The following is a 14,660-nucleotide window of genomic DNA, read 5'->3' as shown; positions in this document are numbered from 1 at the left end:
CCAATAGAAATAAAATCCCTGCATCTTGTTTGTTATAAACTGGCATGACAAATACTGTAAGAAAACATTCTTATGATACAAAAATATAAATATCACCCATGATTAAAAAAGTTAAAAAACAAAACCAAAACAAAATAAATGTTGCCAGCCACTGAGTTCTCCCCTTTCCAATGTGACTATCGGAGAAGAAGGTCTACATTGCGCACGAAGCAGCAGACAGCTCACCCACACACAAGCACGCAGGAGGGCTCAGGCAGGGGCAGGTGGGAGACACCGCGGCTCGCCCTGGCCCCCTTCCCTCCCGAGGAAGAAGAGGGAGCGCGGCAGCTGGCGGCGGCAGCGGTGTCAGTGGGAGCCCCGCCGACCTCTGACACGGGAGCGCACACGCTTGGCAGTTGAAGGTAGCTTCCAATTAGTATCATACAGTTTTGTTGCAGAGTTTGTATGATCGGAGGTCACTACGCTGCTAGTGCTAAATTGGGGCCCCTCGTCTTTTTGTCATTAAGAGTTTTCATGTTAGACAGTGAACTGGACCAGTAGGCAGTTGCGACATTAACCCTTAGTGTTCATTGAAACAGTAGCTTATGTATCACGGGAATGACACCAGGCTCTCGCCACCTGCTCTTCGAGCGTTCACATTGGAGATCTGTAAACAAGTGCCTCATATCAAAGTGTTTTCAAGTGAGCAAAAAAGGCATGGAAATTTGTGCATTTTAATTATCCCCATTCGTTATGCTGGCAAGGTCTGTGGGCAAAGATAGACTCCCTGAAGCCACTGGAGAAAAACACTTTCCCATCAAAGAATTGGCCACTGCTGTTCAGGCACCATACTTAAAGAAAAGCCCCACCACTGCTGTGTTTAGAAACTGAATATTGGTTGTGTGTGTTTGGCTCTGAATACACAATTGAACATCTACCTGCTCTAAAAAACAGCTTGGAGAAGGGCAGAAAAAAGATGAAGAAAGAGGAAGTCAAAGATAATGAAAACTTATGTTCTATTATTTTAAATTAAGGTTCTCCATTCTTAGGGTTTGTTTCCAACTGGAACACAAGATTGTAGTGTTTTTTTTTTCCAGACCCCTCACCTGCAGCAATCCCCTTTTAGTTTAAAAATAATAATACAAAAAGCTAAATTAGTTTCACAAAGAGATCCCAGTTTAGCTGTTTTAATTAAAAGTGCTGATGCAGCATGGGAAAAAACAAACAATAGAGAAAAAAATATCCCAGGTCTTACGTGTCTTTACAGTCCTGGACCTATCAGAAAGCCATTTATACTTAAAAAGTGAAAACAAATTTTTTCTATCCTTCCATTTGAGTTTTATCACTTACTATTATCTTCCTTCCTGAAATGAAAATAAGGTGACCAAAGATACTGCTTTCAATGCTGTAAGGACACAGCTGAGCTGTGGCTGAGCTGTGGCTCACCATCAAACTACTCAATTATCAAGCTTCTAACGCCACTCATAGTTAACAGTATCAATATCAAAATAAGGCATATGCTCATTGAATTTCTATAACCACCAGCACCTTTGGAAGTGAAAAAATAATGGTTATAGTGTTTGCACTTACCTGTCACCTTTTGCAAAAAAAAAAAAAAAAGAAAAAAAAAAATCAAAGCACTACAAGAACAGTAATTAAGCCTCACAACATTCCTGGGAGGTAGGTAAGTGTAATTATACCCATTGTACAGAACTAGAAACTGAGGCATGGGGCAGTTAAGTGACTTGACCAAAGCCATGTGAACCAAGTCATTCAGAGTGTGGGAAACTAAACCACAACCCCAAACCTTGACTTCCTGTCTATTTTAGTTTGGCCTTTGATGATGGCAGTCTATGGTATATGTTGGTAAACACCAACACAGTTTTCACTAGTGCCTACTAACAGGGAAAGCCAGACTCACATGAGCATCAGTGGATTTATAAGCCCACTAAGTGTTGCCATACAGTAAAAGAGAAACTACAGTACACCAGGAACATACACACAAAAGCATGCACACTTCCAGATGCACACATTGATACACACAGCAAAACAAAACCTGCGCATAGCTAAATCTATTTAAGCTTCCCAGATTAACTTGCTTTTCTTCATATCTGCTTATTTTTAAAATTATCACGCATAGCGTGTTTGAAAGTTAACAGTAACATTTCATACTACCACAGGGTTGTGATACGCAAATTTAAAATATTTTAAACAGACATGTATCTTTTTTTAAAAAAAATCCTATTACATAAGCAATATTTGCATAGAATTATACAAGTAAATTATACAATATTTAAGCAGCAGCAACTTATGCTGAAATTTAGAACTAGATTAAGTTTAGTTGTGGCACAGAGATCAATGTACAAAAAGTACAAAGCGCACACAATATTGTCCCCATTCTATTGCCCAGAGGCAAATGACTCCAGATTATACTACTTTACATTGTTCTTTGTATATTACATATGTGTACATCTTTTAAATACTTAAAGAAATATTTAACAAAATAATACAATAGGTTACAGTAACAGTGAACTGTTGTCCTGATGCAGCATGTCCTTTTCTACAACTTCAAGCAGTTCTTCTCTTCAAGCAGTTCTGGAAATACAGTTTTCCATCTTTGGCCTCTTCTTTGCTTCGGTTATTACTCTTTACAAATAAAGAGAGAAGAAAAACAAACATTCATTAAAGTTCAAGAAAAACAAACAAATCGAGCTAATCCAAAACTCCTTTCATGATTCTTGTGGTTACAGTTAGCAGTCAGAAAACGTGGGCTCTGCTTTCATCTCAGTCATGAATTTCCCGGTAAAGAAATGCTGATGCCAATTAAAAAAATGCAGATGCCTTAATTTCTGAGTCCCCAGCTTTAGCTAACTGCGACAAATTCAGTCAAAACCAATGAACACTTCAAAGGAGAAATGTGCTACATCTAATACTGCGTGCAGTTAAGAATCTCATATTACCATGCAGTTCAGCTTGAAAAAGCTGAGCCCAAGTATTTCCTTATTCTGAGGATACTATTACTTGCCATATTTCTAGACTGCGAGGCTAAACCCACTAATGTCTATTTGCACTTTGAGATGTTTGAAGAGATGTTTTATAAATCAGAAGGCGATTTTATTATGAGTCATCAAAAAATTTCCATCAAAACTCTCCACGTGTGTGTATGCATGTGTGCACATGTGCGTACATTAAAATATTCTACAACCAAAATAAAATGGCTTGCTCTGGTCAAACTAGTGTCTGTCACTGAAAAGCTCTGAAAAGCAAAGAGAAAAACAGGGATCCACAGGTAAGTAACTGTTTTAACACTTCTTCCTTCCCCTCAAAGAGAAAAACAGTTAAAATAGTGAGAAGTAGTTTTTCAGGCGTAAGCCCCACAAAGCTTTCAGGATAAAAACTCAATTGGTTTCTCCCCTTCAAAGTATTCCCTATAAAATTAGTGTAAAATTTAAAAAAAAAAAATCTGCTAAAATATCCTGTCTGTTCTAAACAGCACCGTTTCCTGTTGTTTCCTGCAACCTTCTCTTGCCAGCCTGAGGACAGATAATGATTTAGGTACCAAGCCTCACAAGCTCTTGGGTGTATCTATCGTTTCACAGGAACACATTAAATGCAGTGCTAGGTCAGCTCTACCCTATGCACAGCTGCAATCGCCACTGCACCTGCCCCTGGCACGGGAGAGATTGGCCCAAGGACTCCTCCAGCGTGCGAGTTTGCTGGGTGGGTCTCTGCATGCCCCCCCAAACTGCAGGGGACACCCCACCACACAGCAGTGCACTGGGCATGGTGGGGCCTTCCCGCCTCTTCATCAGCCCCTCTTACAGAGGGATTCAGTCCATTACAGACCTCAAATTCTTTCATGGAGTTTTACTCAAGAGAGGACAACTCTTAAGGTAGCTGGCAGTTTTACAGTCTCCCAGGCAACATCATTCTGTATGTTTTAGAACGTGCTCGATTCAGGGATCAGAAGACAGGACCTATCAACAGTAAATGCAGTTGCACAGCTTTGAAGACATTACACAACATCTTTGCTTCATTTTCCTCATCCGGTAAGCTGGGATTGTACAATGTACTTACCCGCTTTGCAAGGCTCTTAGAAGTAGTTCATGTCTGAACCCACTATAACTTCTCAGTGTTGGAAAGTACAATCTTATCCAACCTGACTTCTAGTGCAAAATGTACTACATTCACAGTCAGCAGATTTAAGATGACCAGGGACCAATAAGTAAACCCTACCAGAAGGAAAGGTACCTCAGAGAAATGTTATCTTTCCCCTTTCTTTCTATCACACCATTGCCTGAGACAGGCAAAGCCTGCATCTACAGGAGATGTACCTACCTTACTGTGAGCTGTTGCCAGGTATCCTTTCCTCACATTCAACATCTTGCAGTTCTATAACTTCTACTTTAGAATTTCTTCTTTCGCATCGCACATTAAAAGGCACATGGGGGTCCTCAAATGGCCCGTGGTCAGCTTCATGGTATCCCTCGTAGGACGGAAAGCTCCCTCCCCGAGAGCTGTGGCTGTGCACCGCAGGGTGGACAGCAACAGTCACTGAAGCCGAGGCAGTCACAGTAGTGATAGGCTGGCAGTATGCTGGTCCTGTGGCGCCCACGGCACCGAATGCCGGGCTTCTCATGTTATGAGAGCGAGCCCTGTGGCCCAAGCGATCCCTATTGCTAGGTCCTGAATGCCCTTCAGTAGAAATTTCAAAAGCATCCCGGCGAGGGCGGTAAGGAGGTGGTCGCAGCCCTTCCCTCGCTTCCCGTTTGGGTTGTCTGCCCTGACGCCATGCCTGCTGCGTGCCGGACTCCAGATTTGATTGTAATCTGGGACTCGACTGATGCCTTGTCTCTGGCTGAACCACCTGAAAGAGAAATGTACAGTTATGCCTCTGACAAAGTGAGGGAAACAAACACTACGCTCGCTTATATTTTATGCTGAGAACAATTATAATAATGCTGTCCTGGCTCTAACTCTACAAAGGTAATGTTCTGCAGTCTGATAATTGTTGATTTTTCCAGACAGTTTTGGTCTGAAGTTATAAGAACCTGGAAAGTGTACCTTCAGAAAAACACAGGATGACAGCTGAAAACATTATTGTAACCTTCCTGCATACTGGTACATCTTTTCAAAGGGATGGGTGACAAGCGCTTGATCTGAACTCGTTTAACAAGCAGAATCGCAGGCATTTGGAAAAGGCTCTATTCCACACAGGGTACATACACAGGATGTTAGTAGGGTAGTTTGTATAGACTGTAGGAATCTGTTTTCTGATTTCCGTAAAAAGCGTGAAGCGCAGCGGCCACATCAGTCAATAAACCGTGACCAACTTCAAATGTGGCTGTGCTTGTACCTATTTCTAGGCCTCTGCTGAACAAAAACAGATCCGCATTGCAGCTCAGCATGCAGCATCAGCAGGGGTAGGAGACAGAGCTTTTTCACTTTCCTTTGAAATCCCAGTTATACCAACCCAGTAGCAAGATGCAATGGGCCCAAGATTTGGTACAAGCCTGAAACTGTTTTCTTGTGGATCTATCAATCTTTCTCCCCAAAAATGTGCTGTCAAAGCGAGGTTTATGAGACGTTGATCCACAAGGAACTGTGTGGAAGAGGCCTGGATCTTTTAATCTCCCTCTCTGAAAACAGCCATCAAACAGACTGAGAGCTCTCTCTTGTGGCTGGTGACAATAGGATGTAATAGCAATTACACATGCCAGACCTCTGCTTTCGTACCATCATTATTTTACCCCCAACTTGATTCTGAAGGAGAGGACGAAGAAAGCCTTCACTCCCTGCTTACAAGTTTTGTCACAAAGCATAATCAGCCAGAAATACGAAAGAGCTTTCCACAAAAATAAATAGATTTAGATTAAAAAAAATACTCTTCTTGCCCTCCTGACAGCCAATATGCAAGCTACTTACAGTGGATCTTGCGAAGACAGGATTCTCAGTGGCTTCCACTATTACTTGATGGGCTGGTGCCCCAGGGCCTTGGGTGGCCTCATACTGATGAAGTTCTTCACTGATGCCAGACACAGTGGTTTGAGAGCTGTACTCTGAATCAGAGGAATCTGACCCATTATTTGTGTGCCTGGGTGGCAGCGCAAACCTGACGACGCTGGGGGGTGGCTCAGGAGACGGTGTGGGCAATCTGTTTCGCCCACTGGCTGGAGAAACCTGACAATGACAATGCATTCAGTAACATTATAGCACTACCCTTTTAATCATTAGTGGTTGACACAAATGTTCTTTCGCCAAATATGACCTCCCATACCACAAAAACCTTAGCACCAGTTTTCTGATGAGCATTTATACTGAACTGAAAAATCAATGAAAGAAAAAGAGACATGATCTCCATCTGTGGATATGTTTGTAAACAGGATTACACAGATTCTTCTGGGTATCATTGTCTCAGGAAGTGCATGTATGTGTGTGCGTGCATTCACCTGCACTTATAAAAATAATACACAGACGTCCTCCCCCTTCGAGAGTGTGATTTCATACAATCACCTCAAATGCGTATGTATTATATGGTCCAGTGTTTATTTGCAAAGAGAGATGGACACACTCATAATAGTGCCATATGTGGTAATAACATAAGCACGTATATATTGCTTTAGTAAGGGACATATGTATACTATTAGGAGTGTAAGTGCTTACACACTGTTGTCAAAACTGTTTTGCTAATACTAAAAAAAATACTTCTGAAATATTACTAGTGCTGTATACGTACCTTGTGTTTTATTCTGGTACACAAACGTACATATATATATAGACATGTAAAGCGTAGCACACTGATTCTACTAATATGTGATAGCCCTATGTAATGCAGTAATTGTGTGAACTATAGAGGAGGTAATGAATAATCAACAACCAAATATAAATTTGGTAGCTATGAATCCTTTTTGGCTGGAGTTGGGCTTTATACTGTAAAGTCATCAACATGTAAGTAAAGCCTTCCACCTATCAAAAACGTTGCTTGAGCCAAGAGCACACCGCAAGGAGGGGAGACTGGACTGGGGGGACCTTCCGGCAGACCGGTCATGGTTATCAAGGTGTGGTCTGTGGACCACCACCGGTGTATGTTGGTCCACACAGGCCTTCCTGGTGGTCTGCTCAGTTAAATATTTTGAGAAAAGCAACAGAGGCATTGAGGTAGGAAAGAGGAAGATATGTGTACAAAACAAACTGTCTTTTGCAAAATGTTGGGAAAAATCCTTACTTTACAAACTAGTTTGCATATCACATTATGCTCTTAAAAGCATAAATAATCCCACAAGGTTGCTGATTGCAGCTTCTAAAACAATACTTATTTTAGAAAGACTTTTAAAATACAGGTAGAAGAATATCAACTAAATAACAAACAGCACTTTTAATTAAAAAAAAAAAAAACCCTAGACCAAGAAACGTAAAAACTAAAAAAAAAAATCCAAGAGAATTTTAAAAATAAAAAGTTTTTTTAAAAGGGGGGCAGGGGTGCAGACATAGTATTATTTCTTCTGTTCACCATTAATTTTACTGACCTCAGGGTATGGTCCAAAGAATGAAAGAAGAACAGGAAGCAGCACCAATCCATTGAGAACTCCCAGAATGGTTAAGATTGCCAAAACAGCAAAGAAATACCTGAAGCAGTGTTTAAGGGATTTGGGGGAGAGAATGGCCACAAACAGCGTTACAAATAAGGGATTACAAATTACTCCTACATATGTTAAAATAATACATATAAGAAATTAAATCTAAAATATTACTAACATTGTACTAAATAATTATATCATTTTTCATATAGAGATATAGGGTTTTTTACCTTTTGAATTAGAGAAGCTACATTCCACAACCCAAAGTGTTAGTTGATAAAGGAAAGAAAAAAATTACATTTGTTAATTTCCCAGAATCTGAAAGCATGTAATGTTATTTATGAATGTGTTACACAAACACAAAAATATGGAATGTGCAGTGAATAGCTGAATGGATTGAAAGCACAAATACAATGAAAAGGGGCCCCCATTAGTGAAAACCCAGCAGAAGCAAACAAATGAAGTGAAGGGTGTAGAATTTAAACAATTTAGCCTAGAAGGAAAAGAAGCCCTCTTCTCCCAGCAGCTAATCCACTGTGAAATGCTTCTGCATCTTACAGCAGAATCTCTAATTAAATCTCCAGTGTATCAGGTAAGGGTTTCCCTTGCTGTTCATTAATCACAACTTTCCGCCTAGAATTCTGTGAGTTCCAGTTTTACCAAATAGCTCAAATTGCAACCTTTTTACAACACAGGAACCCGCTTTCTGCAAAGAAAATGCTGCCCATTCTATAGTAAGCTTCAGCATTGTACTGAGTAAGAGCACTCCACAATGGCAGAGCTGCATTGCAGGCTAATCTTTTGTTGAACAATTTAGCATCTCTGAATACTCTTGTTTTGCGTCAGCCAATTCAAACATAAAGGCTGAAGTACTATGGAAGAAGAGGAAAGTGCACAAGTGGTTGTCCTTTCCCACCACTGAGGGCTAAGGTCTGGGATCCTTCATGAATACCAAGGTAAACCTGTCAGTAAAAGGAAAGCCTTGCTAGTTGGTATTCAGCACAGCTGGGGCTCAGACTAAACTTAAGGCTGCGTTGGAACTAATGATTTCAAGGACCCAGTCTTGGTAAATTCCTGGAGGAGAAGGCAAAGGAGAAGAACGGAGGGCAAGTTTGCTACTAATGGGTCTGCTGATTACATTGTCTAGCTGGCAACAAACTTTACTGCCTCCCTGTTTCCACATCTGATCAAATATATCAGACTCCTGTAAAACTACAAATATCCTGCTATTGTAAACATTTGGGAATTTCTGATCTGCATTAGCAAAAATCAGCAAGCCAATCTACTCTACTAACATAAACCACCATAACTTTATGCTGGGACAGAGATCAACAACAGGCATTAAAAACATTTGCATCTCATCCATCTAACGCTAGGATAAACAGGAGGATTATAACTCTGACCACTTGGTGTATACAATGTCTGTTAATTTACTTAATCTTCCACATTGTTGGACTAACCTATCGCTTTCCGGAAGTTGGGATCTTCTTCGCCCACTATAACAATACTCAGGCTCTCATAGTTTAGTTCATTTTATTTTTTTAAACAAGGCAAACTAAAGTCAGATTGTCGTAGAAAATGAGAAACTGATGGCCAAAAAAAGTAAAATAACATAAGTTGAAAAGTTGAAAGGCTCATTCTATAAACTGAGAGAACACACAATCCAAATTTGGTGTGAAGGGCTGCTACAATCTTCCATTTGCTATGACACAAAAACATGCTTGCCAAAATCTAGTCTGTTAAGTAGAAAAGTAGCACACCAAATGTACCCCTGTAAATTTAGCTTAAATCTATAAGCAACATATATATCAAAGTGTTCCAACCCTTACCAGATCAGGTCCTAAAAGAATAATTCTACCTTATTTTTTTCTATACCAACAAAATAAAGCAAAAAAATACAGACTTGGGAAAAAAAATAAAAATTCTGTTTCAAGACATGCAGTATCTGTATAGTAATAATCCTTATGTAGGTTTCATGAGGTCTAACTGCAAACTGCCTGCTTTCTTCAAATATCTTACATATATAAACAAAAAATCTTGATGAGATTTAGCAGCCATTCTCTCAGTTCCTGCCTCTGACATTTTGTTGTTCTTGTTGTCAAATGGATGTCAGCTAAGTCTAGTCATCTATCCAGCTTATGTCTACCTAAGAAGTTAAGTCATCTTTCAGAGCATTTTTATTTGGCCCAGTTGTACCTCAGATCCCTTTTAGGGCTTGGAGTATTTTTTTTCATGCTGTACTTTGCCACAAAGAACCTGTGTTACTTCTAAGATTAGCCATTTTGCAGAGCTCCACAGGTTGTTTGTAATAGAATAGGATCTGTTTCATTGCACTTCTCAAATTCCCCTCAATGAAAAACTTGCTTTCCTCTCATACTTGACAAATTCACATTCTTAATTAAATTCACAAGAAACAGTCTGCCTGTAGTTCTAAACAGAAGGGCCTTCAGGCTTTGCTTTACAGAATTTTAATATGAAGTTCTGTGTTCATACTTATGGTTCCCCAGCTCCCAAATGGGGTGTTTTTTTTCCTCTCCCTGTTATACATCGCTGTAAACCTCACATAATGATAGAAGGAGAAGGCCCGGAGAGAGTTACTTGCAGCACAGTTGCAGCGTGTTTGTAGGTTCACGTGTCTTTTGCACGCAAATTGCTGTGCATACAAGAAGACTGGAGGACCTAAAGGTTAAAGGTCAAACCCAGTTAATAGTGGACAATACCAGATGCTTTGAATGGACTCAAACCCAGAATTAGCAAACTTTGCTAAAGAGGGCCATTTTTGTGTTCTTTCATGCTGGGTGTCAGATTTTCCTGGAACAGATTTTAATACCAGCAATGGAAACACTACCGCGTCTAGCATGTAACAAGGAGTTAATAAAACAGAGGGAAAGCAGGACCATGACGTAAGCATGCTTGACACACCATGCATAGTAATAAAATGACAGATACGCTGAAGTGACTAAAAATTTAAAGCATACTTATTTTTTTTTTAAAAACAAAGTCAAGACACACATAAACGCTTTACCTGACAATAAAATCAAACTCCGATCCTGCGAGCATTAACACTCCAAGCAGAGTGGACACCGCCCCATCCAGCACTGGCGCAAACATGTGTTCCAATGCAAGGACAGCCCTGTGGTTCCTGTCTCCTATGGCAGTTAAAAATGCCTGTAAAACAACGAAATCTGTTTATCAGACAGATGCGTACAACCTTCCAAACAGCCTCTCTCATAGCATGCATGGTTTTTCACCCATTAATTACTTCTCTCTGGCTGGCTAGCCTTCAAGAGAAGGCCTGATTCTGCAGTCATACCACATTGCTGCTGCAGAAGTCACACGACCAGAGTAAACACTGATTACAAAGTCAGACCATAGTAATAATTTTGGAAACAATGCCTGCTTGCATCAGTAGGCTTTTGTCTCCAGCTTTGCTTGCTTCCACCTGCAAAGAATTTATTTCATGGTGAAAGCACTTCAGGTGTCAAAATTACAGGGCTACTCCTCTCACTCTCACGGGGACACAACTTTCACAACTTTTTTTAACACTTCTATTTCACTCAAAATAAATGTTTCTGCAACTTCTACTACTTCAAAGCTAGCAGGCCTATAGATATAAAATTGCCTTTGGAATAGTGCTGAACATCGTAGTGCCTGAGCAACAATGTGACTAAGTGAAATGTCTTTCTCCCTCCAACTCCTTAGTGAACAAGCTGTATCAAGAACACTCAAATGCTGTTGCTTCATATGAATTTGTCTTCTCTGTGTATGATTTAATGGTTTAAGAAGACAAGAGCCTAGCTGATCTTCCTGTGATTCATAAGGCCTCTCTCTTCAGCAAATTCTCTTACTGACCATTAAGATATGAGCTCAAGCAGCTCTCTTCCTCTTGGTCCTGAAACTTAAGTCTGTCTTCTCTAGCGGCTTATTTTCATTTATCTGGCAAACTTGGGGTGAAATCAGTCAACACATTAAAAAGTTATTTGGTGGGACAAGCAGATGAAAAATGGGTACATGTGGAGCGAGATTCCCAACCTTAACTTCTATAGGTAACCACACCATGCATTATTAATCTTTAGTATTGGACTAAAACTGGTCTGTGTAAAATTAATGTATCAAGGACATTTTGCGTTCCCAAATACATAAACGGATAAAGAATCCCCTTCAGGGTAAAAGCAGCTGTCAATGAGATGACTTACATGAATGGGAGCTAAGGGATCTGATCCACAAACATATTAACACATTATATAAACATAGGGGGGGTATGTAATTAAAGGACACATAATACAAGAGTCCACTACTGATTCAGAATTTATTTGCAGAATTTAAAAAATAAGGTCACAGTTCACAAGCAGTAGCAGAGAACTGAGCCACAAGTGGATTGTGAATCACTTAAACAAGTACAGTTAAGTTGTCTATCCACCATATCCACCATTGCCTTTTTTGTTTATGCAATACTGTTTGACAGTTTATATGCAGGACATTCTGTGAAGGTCAGTATTGCTGCTATCATTTGAGGTCTACTAGGCATTCCTGTATTTAAAGCCTACGTTTGAAAGTTTTTGACTCCAGAGTCAATGTGAAAAAAAAACCACAATTTTCAGTTTGCTTGGCATTTTACCTTCAGCCACAGGTAACTTTTACCTTTTTTTGCATATATATATATATATATATCTCTGAAATCCTGTAAATTTGATTAGTTTCTTCCAATTTAGAACCAATTAAGTGTTTTGTCCTTTTTTATTCCAGTTTTCCTCTTTTAAATCTTCAATTCTATGAAAGTCTCATTTCTTTCCTCCTCTTGCACACCATTAGCATCTCACCCTTCCCAAACTATTGCAAGTCCTAGCAAACAGGTTTATCTCCAAAAGCCTAACTATCCATAGCAGCAGAGGAAAAAAAGGCATCACCACTTCAGGGATCCAGTTACTCCTCCTTCAGTCTTACCCTACTTCCCCTACAATTTTTCTTAAAATTATTCTTTCCATCCTGCCACGTGACGTGCCCCAACTCTGTACATGACGTAAAACATGTTCCCCGGTATTTGGCCATCTCCAGTGTGCTAAGACCCCTGTTAGTTCTCCTCTCTTTTCCACTGTCACCAGATCTTCTTAGCAGTCTATAACTCCTCCTTTTGAGTCTAAAAGGCCCGCTGCATTCCCATCCAATATCACCACCACTTTCCAGCCCCCTCCCTTCACTTCTTTTTGGATTGCTACAGTACTAAAATACTAGAGATTATAGTAGACTACAAGCGCCTCCTCCCTAAAATTATATTGTATTGACCACTCATCCTTTCCTACTTCTTAATACAGTAAAATTCAAATCCATTAAGACAATGATGTTTTTAAAACTATTCTGAAATATTGATTAGAACAGCCTTATAGGAAAATGACTTATGCTAAGTGAGCAAAATGTTCGAAAGATCAGCACTGACATTGTCAAATGTGACACAGAAAAACAGTCCTTTACTCTGTTCTTTGTCACCAAATAAAACAAGATGACTCTTGCATATCTTAAACACCCTAAATTGCCCCCTTGCAAGCGCACTGTTGTTTCTACGTATTTTTGGACACCAGGTTTACTAAACTGGGTGAGTAGGTGCACTCTAGATTTGGACACTTAAACTTGAAAATATTGAAAATCTTCATATAAAACCTACTTCTTTCCCCCTCTCTGCTCCTCTTCATCACACTGGAAAATTATTTTCCTACAGACTGCATGTTTGTGCCCAGTATTAACCACTGATGGGTTCTGAAAAGAAGGTGCCAATTTTTCAAGTGGGAAATGACTCCAAATACATTCAAATTTTAGTGGTCCTGAGAGACTAAATTACACTATATGTGTTTTTGAAAATCTTTAAAGGCTCCTCTTCCACAAGATACAGAATCTACATGCAAGAGGCAACAAACAGCTACATAGCACTGAGGCAAAAAAAGCAAGGCTGCAGATTAGGACCAGGAGAGTCTGGACTGAAGTAAGGTGCATTGACAGATCTGCTTTGTCTTTGTATTTGCATCACTCAGACAACCGGATATCACAGGTAATGTATCCCCTCTTATGTCCTGGGAGACTGATTCAATAGTTAGGAACTACCTCATCAAGATCAACTCCACTCTATCAAGACAAACTTAACTGCACACAAAACTGTTTGCGACAAATTTCTTTCTGAGAATCATGTCACTGACTCAGGAGACTAAGTAAGGATTTGTGATCCTAACACCGCCACAACTTTTAAATTTTATTAATACTAAATATAAATAAACATTAATAAATAAATATTAATACTAAATAATAATTTATTTTAAAATGTTTTGAAAATGCTTCCTGATTTTACATACCAAAGCAACGTGAACAGTGAATTCCACGCCAATGCCAACAGAAGCAATCAGGATAACCACAGGCACTGCACTCAGCTTTATTCCAATTAGACCCATCATGCCAAACAGCTCCACAGTCATCAGAGCCAGCACCACCACCTAGATAAATTCAAACAGCTGTTAGTAACTTCTTATATTCCATACAAATGAAGAGAAAGATATTTCAAAACAATATGGTGACTATAAAACAACACTCCTCAAAGCCATCCTGTACTCCCAAAGACAAGCTGCTTTTCTGTGTTTCATTGTGCTCAATGGCAATGACTCACTAAAGAGACAGTTTATACTCCTAAGAACCAGTTAACAAACCAAGCATCAATTTTGTATTGGTTACAATTTATCAGTGATCTGAAAAACAATTTATTCTTCCTTATCATGGATACCCCCCAAAACACGTATTTTCTCTTTTTCACCTGTTTCTCAGACAATCCTTCCAGAAAAAGTAACTTTCAACTACCTGTATTGGAATTCTTTTTGTAGAACTGCAAATACAAGTAAGGATGACTTTTGAGTAGGTAAAAAGCCCAGAAGAAAGTGAATGGCATAATCAGCTGATGAGTCTCAGGTTACAAAGGGGCTCTGAGCTTTTAAGATACTTGGAGGCATTGACATGGACAAAGTGAACAGTTAAATCTAAGGGAAAGCTTTTATTTTTCTTTCATCTACCTTGTAAAAAAAATTGAGGAAAAGGGAGGGGAGGAAAGCTGTAGAATCAACTTTAAAAGTT

At 39.5% G+C, this 14,660-nt stretch overlaps 1 protein-coding gene across 1 annotated transcript in view; it reads right to left on the bottom strand.

Moving 5' to 3' along the window:
• Positions 1 to 2,378: 2,378 nt before the first annotated feature.
• PTCH1 (patched 1) overlaps positions 2,379 to 14,660 on the bottom strand; it is a 66,343-nt gene continuing 54,061 nt past the window's right edge. Inside the window, exons 19-24 of the mRNA XM_082497551.1 lie at positions 13,895 to 14,032; positions 10,582 to 10,724; positions 7,506 to 7,605; positions 5,905 to 6,159; positions 4,318 to 4,846; positions 2,379 to 2,625 (exon numbers count right to left, since the gene is read on the bottom strand). Of these exons, the coding sequence (XP_082353677.1) occupies positions 4,319 to 4,846; positions 5,905 to 6,159; positions 7,506 to 7,605; positions 10,582 to 10,724; positions 13,895 to 14,032 (1,164 nt within the window). The 3' untranslated portion in view covers positions 2,379 to 2,625; position 4,318. The remainder of the gene's footprint in view (positions 2,626 to 4,317; positions 4,847 to 5,904; positions 6,160 to 7,505; positions 7,606 to 10,581; positions 10,725 to 13,894; positions 14,033 to 14,660) is intronic.

The sequence above is a fragment of the Vanellus vanellus genome, assembly GCF_965231255.1.
Source record: "Vanellus vanellus genome assembly, chromosome: Z".
Lineage (NCBI taxonomy): Eukaryota > Metazoa > Chordata > Aves > Charadriiformes > Charadriidae > Vanellus > Vanellus vanellus.
The sequence above is the reverse complement of the archived record's forward strand: the minus strand, read 5'-3'. Positions and strand labels throughout refer to the sequence as shown.